Source organism: Mercurialis annua, linkage group LG1-X, assembly GCF_937616625.2.
Source record: "Mercurialis annua linkage group LG1-X, ddMerAnnu1.2, whole genome shotgun sequence".
NCBI lineage: Eukaryota > Viridiplantae > Streptophyta > Magnoliopsida > Malpighiales > Euphorbiaceae > Mercurialis > Mercurialis annua.
The window spans coordinates 52,260,411-52,281,535 of record NC_065570.1 but is presented as its reverse complement, the minus strand read 5'-3'; the positions used below and the strand labels follow the sequence as shown (position 1 = coordinate 52,281,535).

General features: G+C 30.8%; 1 protein-coding gene across 3 annotated transcripts; it reads left to right on the top strand.

Moving 5' to 3' along the window:
* Positions 1–3,689: 3,689 nt before the first annotated feature.
* Positions 3,690–12,202, top strand: LOC126662090 (uncharacterized). 3 transcript variants are annotated; one of them, XM_050355979.2, is made up of 15 exons: positions 3,690–3,993; positions 4,093–4,170; positions 4,497–4,546; positions 4,715–4,768; positions 5,234–5,286; positions 6,276–6,348; positions 6,620–6,681; positions 6,795–6,863; positions 7,403–7,508; positions 7,875–7,945; positions 8,260–8,360; positions 9,125–9,220; positions 10,135–10,202; positions 10,567–10,612; positions 11,998–12,202. In XM_050355979.2, the coding sequence occupies exons 1-15, from the start codon at positions 3,823–3,825 to the stop codon at positions 12,076–12,078; spliced, it is 1,179 nt and encodes a 392-aa protein (XP_050211936.1). In that variant the 5' UTR covers positions 3,690–3,822; the 3' UTR covers positions 12,079–12,202. The 3 variants fall into 3 exon arrangements, with proteins under 3 accessions (XP_050211936.1, XP_050211941.1, XP_050211944.1); XM_050355987.2 differs by having other exon boundaries at positions 3,866–3,993; positions 4,693–4,768; XM_050355984.2 differs by lacking the exon at positions 10,135–10,202 and having other exon boundaries at positions 11,998–12,051.
* Positions 12,203–21,125: the final 8,923 nt, after the last annotated feature.

Genomic DNA, 21,125 nt, shown 5'->3' with positions numbered 1-21,125 from the left:
ATCTTTTGAGATTGCGATTTTTTTTATTTTTTTTATTTTTTTTATTTTTTTTTTGCTTAAGTTGAGTTGCGGTTTTTATTTTAGTCTCCGTTGAGTTGTCTTTCAGCTGTTGAGCAATTTTGGGAAACATAAATTGTTATACGTAATTGTTTTCTTTCGTTCCGTTTAGAACGCGTTGCTCCGTGTTTTTGAGTTACGTGTGATTTTATGAGTGCAATAATTGTTTTATATTATTTTTGTTTGTGGTAAATTCGAGGACGAATTTTTTATTAGTTGGGGAGAATGTAATATCCCGTATTTTTTTTATTTTATTTTTAAATTAAGTATGTTAAACATGTATATTATTTATTTAAAAAAATAAAAGTAAGTTATTTTCATGCATGCAAGAGAGCCCATGCTATTCCTAATATTATTCCCACGTAAATTTTGGCCCATTCTATTAGGTGCATGGCCAATTATTTTAGAAGCCCATTATGTTAATTTGTGCTTCAATATTAGAAGCGGGAACAATTCATGGTAGCAGTAGAAAGTGTTGTCGTTTCTCCTTTAAATTCTGCCACATTTGGCAAGTCTTCCTCCTATATATTTCTATCATTCTCAACCCTAAATATTTCCCACTCCTTAACCAAACCCTAGCCGTCGTCTATTCATCAATTCCTCTGAAAAATATCATTCATCTCTCAACCTGTGTTGCTTGAAATTCTCGGTGAGTTTCTGAAACTCTTCTCAGTTATATTCTTTTGGCGACACTTCGGTTCTTGATCGATATCTCAATTTTTTTAGAACCAAATCGAGATCCGTCTTGTCCCAGCGATAGAAGACTCAGTCATCTTCATCATCTAACTTTTGGAATCGATTTTGGTACGTTATCTTTCTCGGTTTGATTGCCAACGTCTCACCGTCTCAATATAATTTTCTGTTTGAGTTCTTAGTCGACATCTTGGTATATTGATCCGTTCTAATTTGTTTCAGCGTTAAATTTGGATCCGTCTAGTCCTAGTTATAGTGGACACACGTCTCTACAATTATCATGTTTGTTTTCGCCAAACGGTACGTAAATAATTCCGCTATAGCCGCCGCCGTTTCATCTTTTTTGTTTGATATTCTCTGCTTTGTGCGATGATGAGTTTCTTGGCTGCTGATTTGTTCAGTTCGTTTATTTTCATCGTGTACGTTGTCCTGAGCTTAGCACCGATTTATATTGAAGTTATTATTAGATTTATTGCGAGAGTTTGATGTCTGCTTGTTTACATTAGATTGATCCTCGGTTCTATAATCATTTAGATCTCTTTTGAGATGATTTTGGCTGTTATTAAGTGATTGTCATTGTTGCTTTTAATCTCACTATTATGGGTTCTGTTCTTCGTTCCTTATTTGGTTACGGTGATTGAAAATTATATTGTCTTTGTTATTTTGATCTTCGTTCCGTGTTTGGAAACTGAGATTGAATGTGTTGTTTGATGATCAAAAGAGTTATGAATACTTTAAGTAGGTTCTTTTTAGATTATTCTTGAATCACGCTACTGTTGTTGTGGATTCTTCTTAATTATTAATTTCATGTGATATTGGGTTTGCTTTTGGCGGAAAGTTGGTATTCAAAGTGTGCTGATTTCGTTTTGGTTTGGTTTCTTAATTTCCATGGCCATTTGGGTTTATTTGTGAAGTTAAATCTTCATTTTGCATGGATTATAAGAGTTGGCGGAAATTCATAGGTTTAAAATTGTTGGCAATCTTTTCATGTAGTTATAGTTACTAATTTATTATTATTATTATTATTTCTATTTCTATTATTATTATTATTATTATTATTATTATGTATATTGATTCTTATTTAAATTATATTTAAATATAATAATCCAGAAGCGATATTTATTTTATAAACTATAATTATAATTACTCGGATAATTATTATTTCGTGAATATTAATTTGAATGTTAATTTGGTTAAATTACAATTTAGCCCTTAAACGTTTTCGAAACTTATTTGGTTAAGTCTTTAGTTGTAACTTGAGTTACTTGAAACGGAAGATATTGAGTTCTGTTTTAAAATGGATTATTATTTTGTCAAAAAAAGTTATAAATATAAACTCGGGTTTGTATATGATAAACGCATTGAGTAGGGTTAGACTTGGGTCACCCGACAAGTGAGGTTAGCTTGGTAGTTAATGATAACTCGGCTAACCCACTATTTGGAAAATTAATTATTATTTAAAGATTATTAAATAATATTTACAAATTGGTTTTTAAGCGAGAACTCAATAGACTTATATTAATTGGATTTTATTACCTAATGGGTATTTTTGTGTGTTCTGGCTTGTTTATTTCCGACGTGCTAATTGTGCTAGTCCTATGTGGTGTCTAGTACTCTTTAGAGTTAGGGTCTGTTTTTAATAATTATTTTATTTGTCTAGACCCGTCTATTGTTCGTGCTCCAGAGGCGAACCAGGATTAGTTGCTTGCCGGTATTCACGTGGATTAGCAAGCAGTGAGTTTGTACTTACTATTTACCGCTTTATTAAGTAAATTGTTATTTTAATATTAAATATATTTACTGTACGTATATTTCGAACTGTTTTTATATTATGGCTCTTAGTTGGAACATGCTACCTAATGGGCATCATTAGGACTGCGTGCGCACCGGTAAAGATCTGGAAAAGGTAATTATGGTAATGTGGTAACTCGGTGTGAGCATAGCTCTCGGGACCAAGTAGAGTAACTCGGTGTAGCTCGGCTCTCGGGACTCTGGTATAAGTGTGGTCAGTGGTAACTCGGTGTAGCTCAGCTCTCGGGACCAGACCTGTTGGATTATGTTTATTATTTAGAATTGTGGATTAGGGTTCCAACTATTATTCGTAATATCGTATTTAAACGTTTTAAACGGTTTTAAAGGTTTTCCACTTAATAAATGTAGATAGTGGTATAAACTCATCTCAGTATATCTGACCCCGTTGTTTTCCCAATTTTCCCCAGGGTTATGATCTGAGAGAGTCTGGTGATCTCCGCATTTACTTTTCCTCGGGGGTTCCTTTTATTTTAATAAACTGTAAAACTGTTTTATTCATAGACCGCAGTAGTTGACTAGACGTCTTTGTTATTATTACAGTTGTTTGTCGGATTGGTCTGACTAGTTATATTGCTCTGGCATGTTATATAATTATTTCGGATTATTTATGTTATGCCTATTTTTAGACTCAGAAGTGGATAAGCATGTTATATTAATTAATGAATATTATAACTGCTAGATTTAGGTTGAAGTCTCGGTTGCCCCGAGCATTGATTTTCTGCAGGTTTATATGTTTATGTATTAAATGAAAGGCTAGCTACGGGTTTTGGTACTACATTACCCATACCCTAGCGCCGGTCGCGATTCATGAAAATGGGTCGTGACACCTTTCAATATTTGTCATGCCACATAGGCGTCACATATGCAAATTGAAATCAAATTGAGAGTTGGCCACAATTGAAACCAAATAATTTGTTTTTGGCCAAAATCGACAAAATTGAAAGGTTAGGACTTTTGTGAAACTTTTATGAAAGGTTTGACATTTTTACAACATTTGGCCTTTTGGTTATATCTGGAGTTTAGGGGGTTTTGTGATAGCAACCATAAAAAGCAGGGGGCTTTATGCCCGTTTCTAAAAATCAAGATGGTTAATTAATAGCCGCTCTTGTAGAATCGTCTGAATTTGGTAATAAAATCAGTTAAAACATTTTCCATTATTATATTGCTATCTACACACTAAATTCCAACGAAGGAACGTGACGATTCAGTCCCGCGTCAGGGCGGGCTTTTGACTGTACAGTGCGAGTTTTAGCAAATAATATGACGTCTCTCAAAGTCCACAATTATAGCCAATTCGTTTTCTACAAATCGTACGGTTCTCCGTCGCCTCCGTCGTCGCTTAATCGGATTACTTGTCACACGACGATGTCTACTGCCGCCGCTGCTTTCCCTACACTCAGGACCGTTACTATACCTTACTCTGATCTTAAGGTCAGTCTTCTTCAATAACTATGCTGCCTTTATATATAAACAGTATGCATGTCCATTATTCTGTTTGTGTGTTTAATTTATCTGTGTTTGATTAAACAGGACAGGAATGTAGACTTATCAATGAGAATCGAGGAAGGTTTTGGGCCTAATGGACTCGGTATTCTATCAATTACTGATGTATGTATCTTCGTTTTTAGTTCTTTATGCTATTTGAAGTATTATATTGTTTTTTGAGTTTGAAGTCCTAACTGTTGATTCAGTTATGGTTTCAAACATTTTTGTGTAAGACATAGCGGTTTGATCAATTCTTATTTGGAATCATTCAAAAACAATTCTAAAATGGAATTTGTTTCAGAATTTATTCGGATTAAGCATGACTCATCATATAGATTTGTGCTTGCTGAATTGTTAGCCATGCATCGTGTTGTTGATGATGATTTTCAGGGGCACATAGAAATGCTTGATTGATAGTTTGAGTTTGATTTTTATAAAAAATAATGCAGGTTCCTGGCTTTCCGTCATTACGCCGCAACCTTCTACATCTTTCATCAAGGTATACTCATTGCAGTTTTAATACGCATTCTGAATTTTGATGGATACTAGTATTTATACTCATTGCAGTTTTAATATGTATTCTGAATTTTGATGGATACAAGTATTTCAAGGTACCAACTAAGTTGATTATTGTATAACTTACAGATCCATACTTATATGTTGCCAGATTGGCCAACCTTCCTGAAGAAAAGAAGAAGGAACTTGAAGATCCAAACAGTAGGTAATATTTGGCTTTTCGAATTTTCCCATTCTATTATGTGCATACTTTATTTCTGGTCCATTCTAATTACATTGTTTGCTACATTTGTGATTTCAATTTGATTTTTTAAGAATATTCATATTTAAATCCTCTAATAGCTGTTCAGTTTTGCTATCTGGCCAACTAATGTGTAGGTAATAAGGTTGTCCTTGACCTTTTATTTTTTCTGTTAGTATTTTTTCTCATATTTTGTCATGATTATATCCTCTCAGAGCCTTGTTGTACTCAGAATGGCTGTCAAGGCGAGAATCTAGATATGCAATGCTTCCCTGTTGGTTGCATCTTTTACAACTTTACAATCACATACTTGTGCACTTGAATTTCAATATCGTTTTGCAGATTGCTGAGGCAGTAATAATTGGTTATTACAGTGTTACATCCTTAAGTTAAGGTTTTGTTTCTTTTACATACCATATATATATGTAGGTACAACTTTGGATGGAGTCATGGAAAGGAGCAACTTGAATCCGGGAAACCTGGTAAACTATTGCTCAGTAGCTCTTATGGGTTTTAAAAATTACTTTACAATAGATACATGTGGGATTTTGGATAGGGAGCTTCTATTATGCTTGTTTATTCTCAACTGTATATCAGAATCTGCTAAAGGTCAATAATAAGGTGGTTATGAAAACATGAATTACTTAACATATGATATAGCATTTTTCTATTTCTGCTAAATACTTTTGCAGTTTTTCGCTAGGAAATTATCTTATTACAGCATCAACAAATCGATGGGTTTCCTCTTATTTGTCACGGTGTTTTATGTGCTCTCATAGTCTCATATATATATATCATGTTGTCTTTCTTTCCACAATGTGGCAGTTTGTAGTTTCTTGTTTTATTCAGACGCTGCTGTAAATTATAAGTGGTCAGTGTTTGAACACGCCACTGTTTTGCAAGCATCTGTGGGATGGTCAATCTAGGGCTTGAAGCTGGGTTATTTTCATCTTAGGACCCTTTTGACTGTCAGCAGGCTGAGGAAAAACACACAATTTGATAACCATTTACAACTCAACCTGTGAGAACTTTTCTGCCTGACATTAGCTGCTTGACAGTGAAATAAGTGAATTGAAATACCGGTACTTTTAGCAGCTCATCAGTTCTTTCTTCTTCGCTCCTGAAGCTTGAAATTCTTATCACCTAATTTGTTCTGTTCTTATTATTGCCTATTTTATCCTCTTACTCCTGTGTCTTGCTCAATAGCAGGGTTTCTCTTTACTGTAATTATACCATCTTGCACTTGTATATTTTTATTCTTGCCGTTGTCACCTCTCTCTTTGAAACTTGCTCTTTGGAGGGAGACTACAGTCTTTGTGCTTGTCCTAATTTCTGAATTGTTGTAACTAGTGGTACATTAACTATTACGTATGCAATTATGAATTGTATGTTGACTGCTGTTGAAGTTGATGTATGCAGGTCAAATAATTTGACCAGGATTCCTTAGTAATGATTACTTGTGTTTTTGCAGATGTTTTTAAAGGATCTTTCTATGCAAATCCAATATTTGATGTGCCAACTACTGATGCCTATTTGATACAACGGTAAAAGATTAAAACAAATTTTTGATAAAATTATTTTCATTTTTTACCGAGTTAGTTCTGCTGTGGATTTATGTTCTTGAACCTAATGTTATTGTGGGTGAAGTAGATTGTACAATTCATTTAATGATCTGAGATCTGTTATTTGAAAGTAAAGTACAAACTTGGTTGCTGTTTGTAAAACAGCATGATCATTTAATTATAGAACGTATCTACCAAAATGTGATCATGGCTATGCTATTTGCTCAACTTGACACATGTTCCTGTCTTGCAGATATCCTCATTATTGCGGACCCAATATATGGCCTGATAAAATTTTGCCAGAACTGGAAGTTGGTATGTTTGAATGTTCGTAATATATTTTTGGGCCTGCATTTTTTCAGCATTAAAGCATTCTAAAGATAATGGTTGCCTTATTAAATTGAAAATGCCAAGTTGTTTTAATGTAGCTTTCAAAGGGCTTGGAAAGCTGATTGTTGATGTTGGATCGATGCTAGCTTATCATTGTGATCAATATGGTAATGTCTACGTTATTGGATATTATTAAGAATATGTTCTTGATAATATTTTTGTTGAAAGTAAATATAGATTATGAAAGGAAAGTGCTTGTTATTCAAAGGATCAACGTTTTCTGTAAATGATTAATTTAGATACTTATTGGAAAAACTTGCAATTATCGGCGACAAAACTAATGATGGATGCTTACTGACGGTTTTCAAGTTGAAATGAGTGTTTGTGCCTCACATGCTATGGAATGATTAATTATTCATATGTCAGATATGAAAAAAAAATTAATAACTTTTGCACACAACCGAGTCTTTGTCATCATGGCCGTCTGGATTTGTTATGACTTTTGCGGCTGTGTGCTTATAGCTCTCGCTTGGCTCTGAAACCAGAGTTGTGATAGTCCTAAACCATCTGCTGAACAGCTTGCCTGCTTAGTTGTGCTGCTTCTCCACTGCACCTTGAGAGCAGTCTCTTTGTGGCTTCTTTTCTCTGTATTGTGAAGTGTGGTGTATTATCATTTCTCTTTTCTCATTGAAATTGTCATTAACAGTATCCAAGGGGATGAATACAAAGAAAAATGAAGGCCTAGAACAGATACTTCTCCGCTCGCGGTGTCACAAGGGCAGGTTGCTTTATTATTTCCCAGCAAAACAGAGGTACACTGTTCCCTTCTTCCCAAGGACCTCATTACCCATTGTTGAATTATTCTATCGCCTTAAGATCCAAAGTAACTCTATTCGTGATGTGCTGCAAATACAGCTACATTCTAAATCAGTTGGGTTTCTTTCTTCCAGTTCTTTGTATCGTAACTTGTAGTTATCATGGCTTTTGAATTATTGGACTCTTGTTGAAACTTTTGTCTCAGTTCTATTTCTTTTTTACTTTTTTGCGTTTTCATTGATCAGATTACAATATATACATTTTCTAAGAATTTTATCTGAAATATTTGATGTATATCAAATTACGTGTTTCGTATGAATTATGATCTTTTTTCCAATTTTAATTGTTAAAACCACCTGCAGTGAGTCTATCCAAGATGGTCCTTCTGTATCATCTTGGTGTGGTTGGCATACAGATCACGGTTCGCTAACAGGTAATGAATTCTTCTTTTCAGATTATCTGATTTTATTGTTCCTTGAACGCCAGGGCAGTGATGTATGTCATTTATGCATTTTGCACTGTTGTTTATTTTATACCAAGACAATATTCTTGCTATGGAAGTTATTATGAATTTATGATGTTTAGTTCATTAGTTGTTAATCATATTTGTATTACTCATGACAATTCGGTTTTGTCATACTTCTATTTTTATGTAAAAACCCACGGACTGATTATTTTTCCTAGACTTGTATAGATTCTTGTTGCATTTCTAAATTATTCTAATTTCTGTTTCAATTCAACATGTAGGTCTGACTTGTGCAATATTTAAGAGAGATGGTGTAGATATACCTTGCCCTGATAGTGCTGCTGGTCTTTACATTAGAACACGAACTGATCAAATAGTAAAAGTATACTTTCTCATCATTAAGATCTCAGTAATCAAAATGCTGTTCATGATAATGAAATCCACTAATTGCTTGTTAAAAGAAGTTAATTTTGTATTTGCTTAGCTTTTAGGAGAACTGGAAATACACATAACTTGCTTAGCTTTCAAGGAACATATAATATAATAAGTTATATGTGTTATATGAGTATATAATATAATAAGCAAGTTACCTGTTAGTAAGCTATGTTATGCTTTTGAGAAAGTAGTACTTTTTTATGTGTGTTATATGAGTATATTTGAGTCACATATAATATAATAAGTTAATTAATAAACACAACAAATGTGTCTTGGGCGGGTTAGGCTGCCTGCTATTTAACCGGGTATAAAAGGGATTGACCCGTTTATTATCCGAATCCATATAAGCTTAATCAGAACCCGCTTAAATCCGTGTCGTTAAACGGATCGTGTTGGAAATGTCAGCTTTAGGTTTACGTAGCTTGAGAGGATGCCTGCAGTCACAGTGAGGAATATGTTATGCTTTTGAGAAAGTAGTACTTTTTTATTTTTATCCTTTTTCACTTTGAGATGAAATTCTTTTAATGAAACCTACTTTTCTTCCATCTCTCCATTGTGTGATTAGAGCTCTGGTGATAATCTGAAGTTACATAAACTCTTTACATGAGTGGAAGTTGAAAGTGCATGTCATTTAGAGGACATTTTTTCTTCAAAGATTTAATTTTTGGAATGATCTGTAGACCGTAAACCTGCATGCTTCTGATGTATTAGGTTGTCTATGGAGAAGATGAGCTCGCATTCCAAGTTGGTGAAACCACTGAAATACTATCAAGAGGTTATCTATGTGCAACACCTCACTGTGTCCGGGTAATATTTCTTAAATTTCTGCAAGAACTAGAAAGTAACTTATGTTGTAGCATGTTTGGTGTGGTGCAATTATCCCTCTTCCCTTTTCAAATAATTTCACTGTCTTGGTGTTTTGTATTATATGATGCAAACTGTGGAAATTCAAATTCAAAACACTGTAAATGAACTTTGAATTGAAATTGCAATGTCAGGTAATTAAGTAGGAAATGTGCAGCTTAAGTGACTTGCTATGTATTTATCCCACTAACTCCCGGTTGTATCAACATACTGATCCAAATAAATTTACACTCGTACTGCAAACTGACACGATGAGTGTTCTTTTTTGACCCTCTCTGATACTTGCAATGTTATTTTCATCTGCTAGATATGTTCATATGGATTTCATTCCACTCATTCTTTATTTAAATACCGACCTTATTGTCTAATTTTAATTAAGCTGAAGATGGCGGTCCTTTAATATTTAAAAGAGGGCAACTATACCTTTTTATGGGATTAACGGTGTCTTTCAGGATGAAAGCAGTCTTTTCATCACTTTATCTTTGCTGTTTTTTGTGGATGGATCAAGTTTTCTTCAATGATGGTTATTGATAAAGAACTCTACTTTGTTAAGTTCAAGATAAGTTTAGTCTACTTTTTGCATGATATGGGCCATATTGATTTCGATTAAAATAGTCATGCTGCTTTATATCTAAGATTGCATGCAACAGCGAATTAACTGTATTATGTGCAATTTATTTTCTGTTGTCTGAAGTCAAGAGCACCTAAATCAAGTAAATACCACTTTGTGCCTAAATGGCGTATATATGATAGAATTATCCTTTCTCTACCCTTTGTCTATTTTCTGCTGCTTAGTCTTGATTTTTGTCTTGGCATAAAGTAATAATTTCAAGCTTGGCCTTTTTTTGGCTGACCAGGCACCTAAAGGAGTGGATGCTTCTGGTGTTGATCGATCAACATTTGCATTATTCATGCAACCTGATTGGTAAATATGGAACTATCTTTGATTAACTCTCGCTATCCTTTTTTTTCTTCCAGAAGTTGTATGAATGAACAATATTTAATAGTCATACCATTATGCTGCATTGCTGCTGAAGCTGCCTGACATAAGCTCTAGAGCCTTGGTGAAGCTATAAATTATAAGGTTTCCGTGCATCCTAGGCTATAATGTAGTTTGTCCTTTTTAACCCTTTAATTGATGTTTTAGTTCACTAAGATTAAGCATATGATTTTAAATTGACATTCATATCGTCCTTAGTTGTGGGAGCTAAATTACCAAAACTTGCACTATTTGAAATCATTACTTTACACAAATAAATTTGTACTATAATTTCTCTTCACTTTTGCAGGGATGAAAAACTCAACTTTCCTAAGGATATGCATATTCACAAAGAGGTATGCACTTTAAGCCACATCTCTGGTTCATTAAAAAAAAAAAATAGTGGAAATAGGAATAGATTATTCCCTTTATTTTTATTTATTTTGTGAAAAAATCACTTAAGAATGAGAAGAATCACTATTTGAAATCACTAATTCATCCACTTCTCTTTGAGGATGCACTTACTATTTTTATGTAAATCAAATTAAAATATTATTAATAAAATAATAATATAAATAAATGAATAATAAAAATATTGTGATAAAAAGTAAAAACTAATGTTGATTAAATAATATAATTTATGGTTAATAAAAAATAATATTACCATTTTTATGTTTTTAAAATATTATATTTTTTAATTTATTATAAAATTATTCAGCTAACATTTTGTTTAAAATAATTTGTTTAATTTTTTTTATTAATGATAAGTATAAAAAACTTGAATTGATTCATATTCTTACTCCCCACTAATTTATTGAACCAAATTATAAATAAAAAACATTTTCATTTTCATTTTTGAACTAAATATATTCTAAGTAGTTACAAGACAAAAAATGCGAATGGATAATGCATTTTCAAGTAACTGAACCCACATACGATTAGAAATTGAATATAGATCTTCAACTTTCTTGCCAGAATTTAGGACTTTGTAAGATAAGAAGCCACTGATAGGAATAATTGCTGTTTATTTCCTTTCTTATCCTTGTGAGGGAATTGTATCCAATTTTTTAAAAATAAAAACAGAAAAGTAAAAGAAAAGGAACCCGCTAAAAGCAGGTGCCTTCAAATATTCACTACTGTGTTGGAATTCCGGAGTTAATTGATATAAAAATAGAGAGTATTGTTATTAATTGATGAGCAAATTACTCTATGGCCCCCACGTTTGTCATAATTCACAGTTTGATACCCCTTGTTTGAAAATTAAACGATTTGATACCTCAGCTTTGATTTTGTAAACTATAAGGCCATTCTGTTAAATATAGGTACCAAATCGTTAACGGAATGAAACGTGAGGTACCAAATCGTTTACATAATTGAAACTGAGGTATCAAATTGTTTGAAAGTAAATATCAAATTATTAACGAAACTAATAGACGGGTTTTATAGTTTAAAAAATCAAAACTGAGGTATAAAATCGTTTGATTTTCAAACAAGAGGTACGAAACTGTGAATTGTGACAAACATGAGGGGCCTTAGAGTAATTTGCTCTTAATTGATTAACGTGGCTGAGAGTGTTAATTGATCTTTGCTCAATACTTAAATGTAAACTACTTTTTTGTTAAAATATTAAATGTAAATTACTTAGTGTGTAGTTTGTACCAAAAATGGCATAAGAACTGCGAATAATAATTAAAAAAAAAAAAAAAACTTATTGAACTCCCTTCTGTTGTGTTGTTTTCAGCTGATGTTGTCAAATTGCTCTAAAAAGTTTGGAGAATATTCTGAGAAGTTGTTGGACAAGTATTACCACTTGAAAACATAAACTTCAGGTTTCATATTCTTATAAATATTATGAATAAATTCGATGTTTGATCTTGTGCTCTATGCTAGGAAATGAATAATAATATCCATTCATCTAATGTGAGACATTTTCTTTTGTATTATAATCTTCTCTGCTTCTTTTTCTGAATGTGTAGACTTTGGTTCATCTTTTTATCTTACAAATTAAATATTAAGGACTTTTATTTGTGAAAATGCTTGAATGTGATGTGTGTCTGATCGATTTGTTATGTATGAAATGTTAAATAAATATTTAATTATTCAATTATTGATTTTTGTTAATCGTATTTATACTAATAATTGGATATAATTAAGGGAATTTTTATGCCACTTTATAGAAGTCATGCGACTTCATCTAGGATTTCAGTCGTCATTTCTTCAAATTATCCATCTGTAATTAACGTGAACATACTATACTCAATGCTAAGCCATTAATAACTCTCTCTCTAAAAGTAAAAACAACCTTCTCTCTGAAAATTACAAAACTAAAATTAATTTTTGAGGTAATTTTTCAGCTAAAAAATTGGAAAACTATCTCCTGTATCTGTCAATCTTTATTATCTATACCTAAGAAAAATTCATACTTGATGGATCTTCTCATATTAGATAATTGAAGGACCCTATTTTAGAGGAGGTGATTGTGGAGATCGGAAAACCACTCCTAATTTTGTCTAGTAGTTTTTTTTCCAAAAATTTATTGATGGAGTTTTTTTTTTTTTGGTTTGAAGGATTTTCAACCCGATCAAAAAATTTGAAAGTTTTCTGTCCCAAACTTAAAATATAAGTCTTTAAATCTTAAAAATTCGGCTATTTTTATGATTTTCTATTAGACAACTTTTGGATTTTTATTGAAGATGAGGCTTCAAAAGTTTGAATTTCAAGGATCGAGCGGTTTCAAGATCGTAGTTTCAATATATGAATCGTATATGTATTTGGGTGACTCTTTTGTTGGTTAAAAAATCCCTATTCGATGACTGTATTTACAGCTCTCGAACTTTGCTAAAGCGACTACACATCCCAAACTTCACGCTCTCAGTAGCAAGCTGATGGAAATGGACGCTATCGGAAAATTGTAAAATAGCGGAACCTAACCGATCTATAAGCGACTTGTCGAGAATATGGAGCTTCGCTTCTTATAGCATACTCTCCTAAAAAAATGAACAGACCCATTGAAGACGTATAAAGTGAAAAATAAATTGTTGATTTTTATTGAATTTGAAGCAAATATGAAAATATCAAGAGTAGAAATTCCACATGATAAAGTAAAAACATTTTTATGAGCTTATATTGTTGAACATTGTTATTTGATTTTTGCTCCAAAAGGTACCCAATTTTATGAATAGGTTAGGATCCACATTGTAATGGAACCACCATACACATATACCGTCCATCCAGTTGTCCATCTAGTCGGCTGGCTAGTTCAGTTCGGACATGCCACTTATTACAACTGTTATTTTTGAATGTTGTAATATTTATATCGTAACTGTTTTTGGTCAATATACCCTTTTAATTTTAGCATGAATTCATAAACATTTTAATAATTATTAATGTTATTTATAGATATAACATTGTTAATATTTTTATAACCACCATTATTTATTTTTTGTAATCAATACTACTATTAATGTTATTACTGTTACAATATTTTTACCTGTAAATATACTACCAAAAATTCATTTGAAAAGGTTGCAAGTTTTGAATAAATTTTGATAAAACAAAAACTCTTTATTAGAATTCTCTAAAGTAGTTATTCAATTTGAATGTTATCAGAATGGTTCGGTACATTGCAGTACCTATTTGAAAGAGCGGCTGTTTTATCCTGAAAATGACGTGGTTGATCGTTTGTCTTGTACCCTTTGGAAGTGTAACAAAACATCTTCAAAAAGCAACTTAGTCTGTAACTCAGCCATATTATCCATTCAATAATTTTATTTTATTTTATTTAATTGTTTCAACATAAACGAATAGTAGACTAAAGATAAACTAATTAATTTTTTTTAGTAAAAGTGAACCAATTATAAAATTAAAGTAAACTAACTTAATTAAACTCTTAGTAAACAGATTATAAACCTAGAATAAATTTAGTCTAACTAAAATAATTTATTAAAAAATTATGATACTAAAATAAATTAATAGCATGAAAGTAAATTGAAAGTAAACTAACTAAATTTTATTGAAAATAAATTGAATATAAATTTAAAGTAGATTCAAACTGAATGTGAATTTAAAGTAAACAAACATAAAAATAAATATTTATAAATTAGTTATATATTTAAAGTGAATTTAGTCTGAGTAAAATAATTGATTAAAAATTTATAATACTAAAAATAAACTTACAAAGTGAAATATAAACTGACAGTAAACTGAATTAAAATGAAATTAAACTAATTATGATTATACAAATAGTAATCTGAATGTAAACTTAAAGTAAATTAATTTAAAATCAACTTTTTGTATACTGATTAAAAAATTAAAGTAAACTTTGTCTAACTAAAATAATTTACTAAAAATTACTAGTATATAGAAAATAAAATTATAAATAAACTAATTAAAATTTTACTGAAAGCATATTGATATAAATTTATAATAAACGTAAAGTAAATTGAACGTAAATTAACCTAAAATAAGCTCTTAATAAACTTTTGGTTTACTATTAATTTATTATTATTATTTTCTAATTTATTTTTGGTGCTATAAATTTTAATAAAGTATTTTAATTAGATTAAATTAACTTTAGATTTGTAATCAATTTATTAAGAATTTTCTTTATGTCAGTTAACATTCAGTTTAGATTGAGTCTACGTTAAATTTATTTTTAACATTATAAAATTTTAATAAGTTATTTAAATTAAATTAATATTTTTTAAATTTATAATCAGATTGTAATTTTTTTTATTTAAAATTCACTTTAAATTTCTATACAACTTATGTTTATTTCACATTCAGTTTTTATTTAATATTTTTTTATAATCTTACACTCATATCCAATTTTATAATTTATTAACACATGTTTTATTAGTTTTAGGCATACACTAATGAGTAAAGCTATATAATCCCTCCTTTAATTCTTTTTTTTTATCCACATTACGTGTCAATAAAAGAGTAAATAAATTAAAAGTAGGTTTTTGAAGGAATGGATTAAAAGAGTGGATGATTTAAAATATGTTTTTGAGCTATATAATATTGCTTATGTGACACTATTTCATTCGCCAAATTTCCTTTTAAAAATAAAACACATCTTTTAAATCATCCATTTTTTTAGGATTGGGATTCCCTCAAATTCAAATGAACTTGAGGGGGTCATATTCACGATCTACACCGTTCATTCTATAATGAACGGCATAGATTAATTTAATTAAAATTATACCTTTTTTATCTACACCATTCATTTTATAATGAACGGTGTAGATCATGAATATGACCCCCTCAAGTTCATTTTGAACTTGAGGGAATCTCAATCTATTTTTTTAGGCTTAATACATCATTTAACCCCTAAACTATACACTTTTATTCTCTGAGACTCTTAAACTAATTTGATATTCTATTGGACCTGTTAACTTTATTTTTTGTTCTATTTAACCCGTCAACTGCAACTTTATTGCCGATCGGACCTTTTTCCTCCAACGTGGCAAAAGCGCGTGTTTTCAAACGCTTTGAAGCGCGTGAAGGATAATTAAAAAACATAAATTGTTCTATTGAACACACGAACTACACTATTTTGTTCTATTTGACCCCTGAATTTATTTTATTTTCCTATTACACCTTCAAACTTTTAATTTTTCCCCATTTAACTTTCTCCAAAATACAATTATTTAATTTTTATCCATTTAATCTTCTAGAAAAATAAAATAATATTAAAATTTAGTCAAATAATTACATAATATAACTTCTTGTACATGTAAATATTTGTTTACATTTTAATAATGATAAATGAAGTTTGTATGTTTTTAACGATATTATAAAATATATAAATTTACTATACTGTGATAATATTAAAAAAAGACTAAATTTTTTAAAAATTTATAATTTTTAGTGTGTTTCATAAATTTCCAATTTTAAAAATTTCAATACACCAGCTTTTAATTTTTTGCAATTTCAAACTTTTAAATCAATTCTGAATTTTTAAAATTTGTTGAAAAATTTGGAAAACACGCTAAATTTCATGACTTTTAAAGCCTTAGATGATTTTTTCAAATAATATGTAAAGTACATCACTTTTTATTTTAAATTAAAAAAAATATTTTATCCACGTCAGAAAAGCCTTACCCTTTTATTCCCTATAACCTCTAAACTATTTTAGTGTTCCATTGGACCTCTTAACTATTTTTTTTATTCTATTTAACCCCATGTCAGAAAAGCCATGTCAGCAATTTTATCCACGTCATCGCGCGTGGTATGCACATTCCGTATGAGGGGTTAAATAGAACAAAAAAAAGAGTTAAGAGGTCCAAAAGAATACGAAATTAGTTTAGAGGTCGCGGAGAATAAAATGGTACAGTTTAGGGGTCAAATGATGTATTAAGCCCATTTTTTTATTGCCACAAATGATATAGAAAGACATACATAAAAAAAGTTAAATAACATCAGTCCATATTATATGTAATATGGCAAAAAAAAATTATATGTAATAAATATTGACAAAAATAAATTTTTGATTTGGTGGAAAAATACACGATCACTCATTAAAAAAAACCCAATCACTCAAAACCCCCTCACCTTTAGCCCCTTTTGTAATTATACCCCGACGTAGGAATTTTTTCAATTTTACCCTAATTTGCCATTTTGTGTTTCAATTGTGCCCAAAACATTAAATTGACCTCTTTTTATTAAAAAAAAGATTAAAATAATCCTTCATTTTTAGCCTATATTTAAATTAGACCCTAATATTATTAATAATATAAAAAAGAGAAAATAACAAGAAAAGTCATAAATCACAATCCCTTTTCACCAATTGTCATCTTAGTTAGAGTTATTTCTTTGTTACCATTATTATTTCAATTAATAGCACAAAATCTATTTAGTTTTCATTTACTGTCATCTTCCTCAACCTTACACATGTCCAAGAATAAACACATGTTTTTTATGTTAATTTATTATCATCCCTATCAATAGCCTACACGTGGCTTTTCTCTCTCATGTATCCCTTTTTTTTTCTCATGTGGTCCCCCTCCTCTCTTTCTCTCTCTTGACATTTGTTCTCTCTTTTTCTCTCTCCCACGTGGTGTCCTTTATGAAGAGAATGAGAAGGAGAAAATGACAAATGCTCACTCACTACTTAACAAATTATATTTTAAGATTTAGTCTTTTTTCTTTAACTTTTAAGTAGTCAGGTTAATTACTATTAAAGAGTAGATTTACATTTCCCTCTAATCAACCATTCTACAATTAATTAATCATTTTTTATTTTTAATTACCAGTTAACAACTTAATAAAAATAAATATTTGTGGTATTTTTAATAGTTCGGTAATTGAAAAAATTGCTAAAAGCAGTTGTATGAAATGAAACGTATATAATTTAGAGCGTACACATGTATGGTACATTTCAGATATATTTTTAGTATAGCCACGTGGGATTTAGTATAAAAATTGATAAAGAAGCAGATCAAATATTTTTATATTTTGAAGTTTTATTTATTTAATTTATATTTAAGAATCTGAAATATTTTACTTCACTACTATACTAGAAAAAATATTTACAAAAATGCTGGAGATAGATTTGATACAACTCTCATACATATTTGATACATTTTTCGATATATATTTGATACATTTCTGATACATATTTGATACATATTTGATACATTCCCGGTACGATGCATCTTCGATACATATTTGATATATATCCGATCGTTCAAAATATTTTTTCTTGTTTTTATATATTTTTTGTTTTATTATGTATTTTTTATATATATATTTGAACATTTCCGATACATATTTGATTCATTTTTGATACACATTTGATTCATTTTTTATAAATATATTTGATTCATTTTTGATACATATTTGATTCATTTTCGATACATCTCAGGTTTATCAGATAATTATTAATTTATTATTTAAAAAATAAATAGTTAAAAGACGCGTATGTGAATTAATTTATCTTTTCCAAAATCTTTTGATCGAGAAAGTGAATTATATATAGTAAATTGGAGTTTAATTAACCGAATTAATTAAACTTTTTAATTTTTATCTTTAATTTTTATCGATTTAATTGAATCAACCGACTAATTCGATAAGTTCATTTATATATTTTTTGATACATATTTTATACATGATAGATACATTTTTAAAATGTACTTTATAGATACATCATGATATATATTTATACATGATAGATACATCATAATATATAATTATACATGGCATAAAAATTAAATAATTTATAAAAATTGTATTATTTATGTATTTATATATTTTTTAAAATTTAATAAATTTAATAAATTTAAGTTTTTAGAATTAAAAGTAATATTGTTTTTAAAATTTATGTTATATAAATGAATTATTCAGGTATATTGTGTGTGTGTGTATGAGAAAGGGGGACCACGTGGCAAGAGGGAGAGAGAAAGAGAAACACATGAGAGAGAAAAAGATAAAAAGTAGAGAAAAAGGGGGGACCACGTGGAGAGAGAAAGAGAGGAAGGGGACACATGAAAGAGAAAAGGGGACCACGTGGGAAAGAGAAAGAGAGACCACATGTCTTCTTCTTATTGGGATGGCATGAATGTAAAGTTTTGGACAATGCATTATGTTTTAATATGACACATTAGGCATTAAGGTGTCAAATATACAATATAAATTTGACACATTATGCATTAAGTGTCATGCATTTAAACATTCATTTGACACCTAATTATGGTCTAATTAAATTAATATAAATTATTATGATATGGATTAATCTCATCCGTTGATTTGGTTATGTGATGGACGTACCGGATTGAATTGAAATGTCTATATATAGCATGAACTTTGGTCCTCTCTCTACCACCAAAACACAACTCTAACTCCATCTAAAAGAGAGTGATTAAGAAATTAAGGGTTAAGGGAGAGAAATCAATTTTCACTCATGACTTCAAATGAAAATTCTCTTGGAAATTCAAGTAAGTTTTCTATCAATATTTATTTACGGTATTATGAAATTATTTAGTTTTAAAGATCCTTAGGTTTATGTTAATGATGTCTTGTTAATGCAAAATATAACAAGTCGTATTATGCGGTTAATTACATTTAGTTAAATTCTGTCTAAGGAGGTCGGTACTTAAGCGGTCCGTGTAATACCCCAAAATATTTTAGAATAATTAAGTTGTGCCACGTGTCGTGAATTCCGATAAATTAAGTTAAGATGGATTTAATTTAATGATATCGGGAATTTAAAGTAATAAATATTGAGTGGATTAGAAGGAATTCAGAAAATAACTTCGGAAATTAATATAAAATAAATTATAAATTCCGAGATAAGAATTATTTCGCCAAGATCCGCGAAATATTTTATAGTAGTCGTGATAAAAGTTTCGGGTCAATTGGAGACCTTTTAAAATTTGGACGCGGATGCGTTTTGGGTTAATTTGCAATTTTTAAGAAGTTTAAGGGCTAAAATGTAAATTAGCCAATTAAGCCTCAAGAATAGAAATTAGAGGATTATTGACGGGATATAATAATTTTAGAATCGTATTATTTATTTGGATATAAATAATACGTACGTAATTGAGTTAAAGTAAGGGTTAAATTAAAATAGAAAGTTTAATATAGGATTGGTTTAAGTTAAAGAGTTCAAGGATTAAAAGTGACATTTGGCCATATATATATATATCATTTCCTTCAGATGAAGGAATCGCCAGAAACATCTTCTCATTTCCTTCTCTCTCGCCGTTTCGTACGGTTCGTCGCGCGGTTTCCGTTTCTCGTCCGTTTCCGACGTTTAATAGCTCGAATTGATCGTATTCCAGAGGCGAATCACGGTAAGCTTGACGTTTTCTCGTTTAAACGGATATATTTTGAGTTATATCGATTCAAAATTTTAGGCCACGAAATTAATATATCGTTTTAATAGATATTAGAATTGAATTAAAGTGTTTTGGAGTTAGATTATATGTTATACGTGTGTTAAGAGCGTTTTTGGATCGAAAGCACGTCGGAAAATCGTCCGGGACGGTGTGTGCGGCACGCCCGCGAAGCGGGGCGTGCGCCCGCGTATGGCGGCGGCGCGCCCGCATAGGCGGGCGATGCGCCCGCATACTACGCGGGCGATGCGCCCGCATAGACGGGCGACGCGCCCGCATAGACGGGCGACGCGCCCGCATATGCGGGGCGTGCGTCCGCAGCCTGCCCGAGTCGGCGACTCGCCCGCACTGTAATTTTGCCGATTGACTCGTGTTAAGAAAAAATTTACTATACACGCATAGCGAGATTTGAAATCAATTAGTAATTGATTAATTATCGATTAGTTTGAGCCGTTAACCTAAAGAGGTTAAACGGGAATTGATCTAGATATGATATTCGATCTGTAAACGAGTTAAAAATCGTTTATCAGAAAATACGTGAGAAGCACGACGGTTAATATAAGTAGTATGTCGTGTCTCGAGTCTAGAGTCAATCTTAGAATAGGATTTAATACAAGTCAATTATTTTTAAAATAGTTTTAGATCCGGCGAGGCAAGAAGCCGCTGGACCAGGAGCTCGGGAAGGTAGACGTTTCTGAGCGCCAGAGTATTTTTGGAATAAGCGGTCACTGTGAGTTTATACAATTTGCTTTTAAAGTATTTATTCAAGCAATTATTTTATATTGCTTTCTGTTTGAATTGCATGATTTTTATATTAAAGCTTTATATGAATTGCACTTATGCTTGATTTGAAACTAGTATTGATCCGATGGAACGTGCTACCTATTGAGCGGCAATAGGACTGTGTGATCACCAGTTTTGATTTGATACAGTTGTGAATACGATTAAGTACACGAATTCTGAAGGCAGATGTATGATTGTGATACGAGAGTGAACTCGGTTACAGTGTAACCTGAGCCCCGTATCTAGTGGG

Bases quoted from the DNA above. Each gene is read 5' to 3' on its own strand.
- LOC126662090 (XM_050355979.2), top strand. From the start codon at position 3,823: ATGACGTCTCTCAAAGTCCACAATTATAGCCAATTCGTTTTCTACAAA. The intron at 6,349-6,619 runs GTAAAAGATTAA...CCTGTCTTGCAG, and splicing joins GATGCCTATTTGATACAACG to ATATCCTCATTATTGCGGAC. The intron at 8,361-9,124 runs GTATACTTTCTC...CTGATGTATTAG, and splicing joins GAACTGATCAAATAGTAAAA to GTTGTCTATGGAGAAGATGA.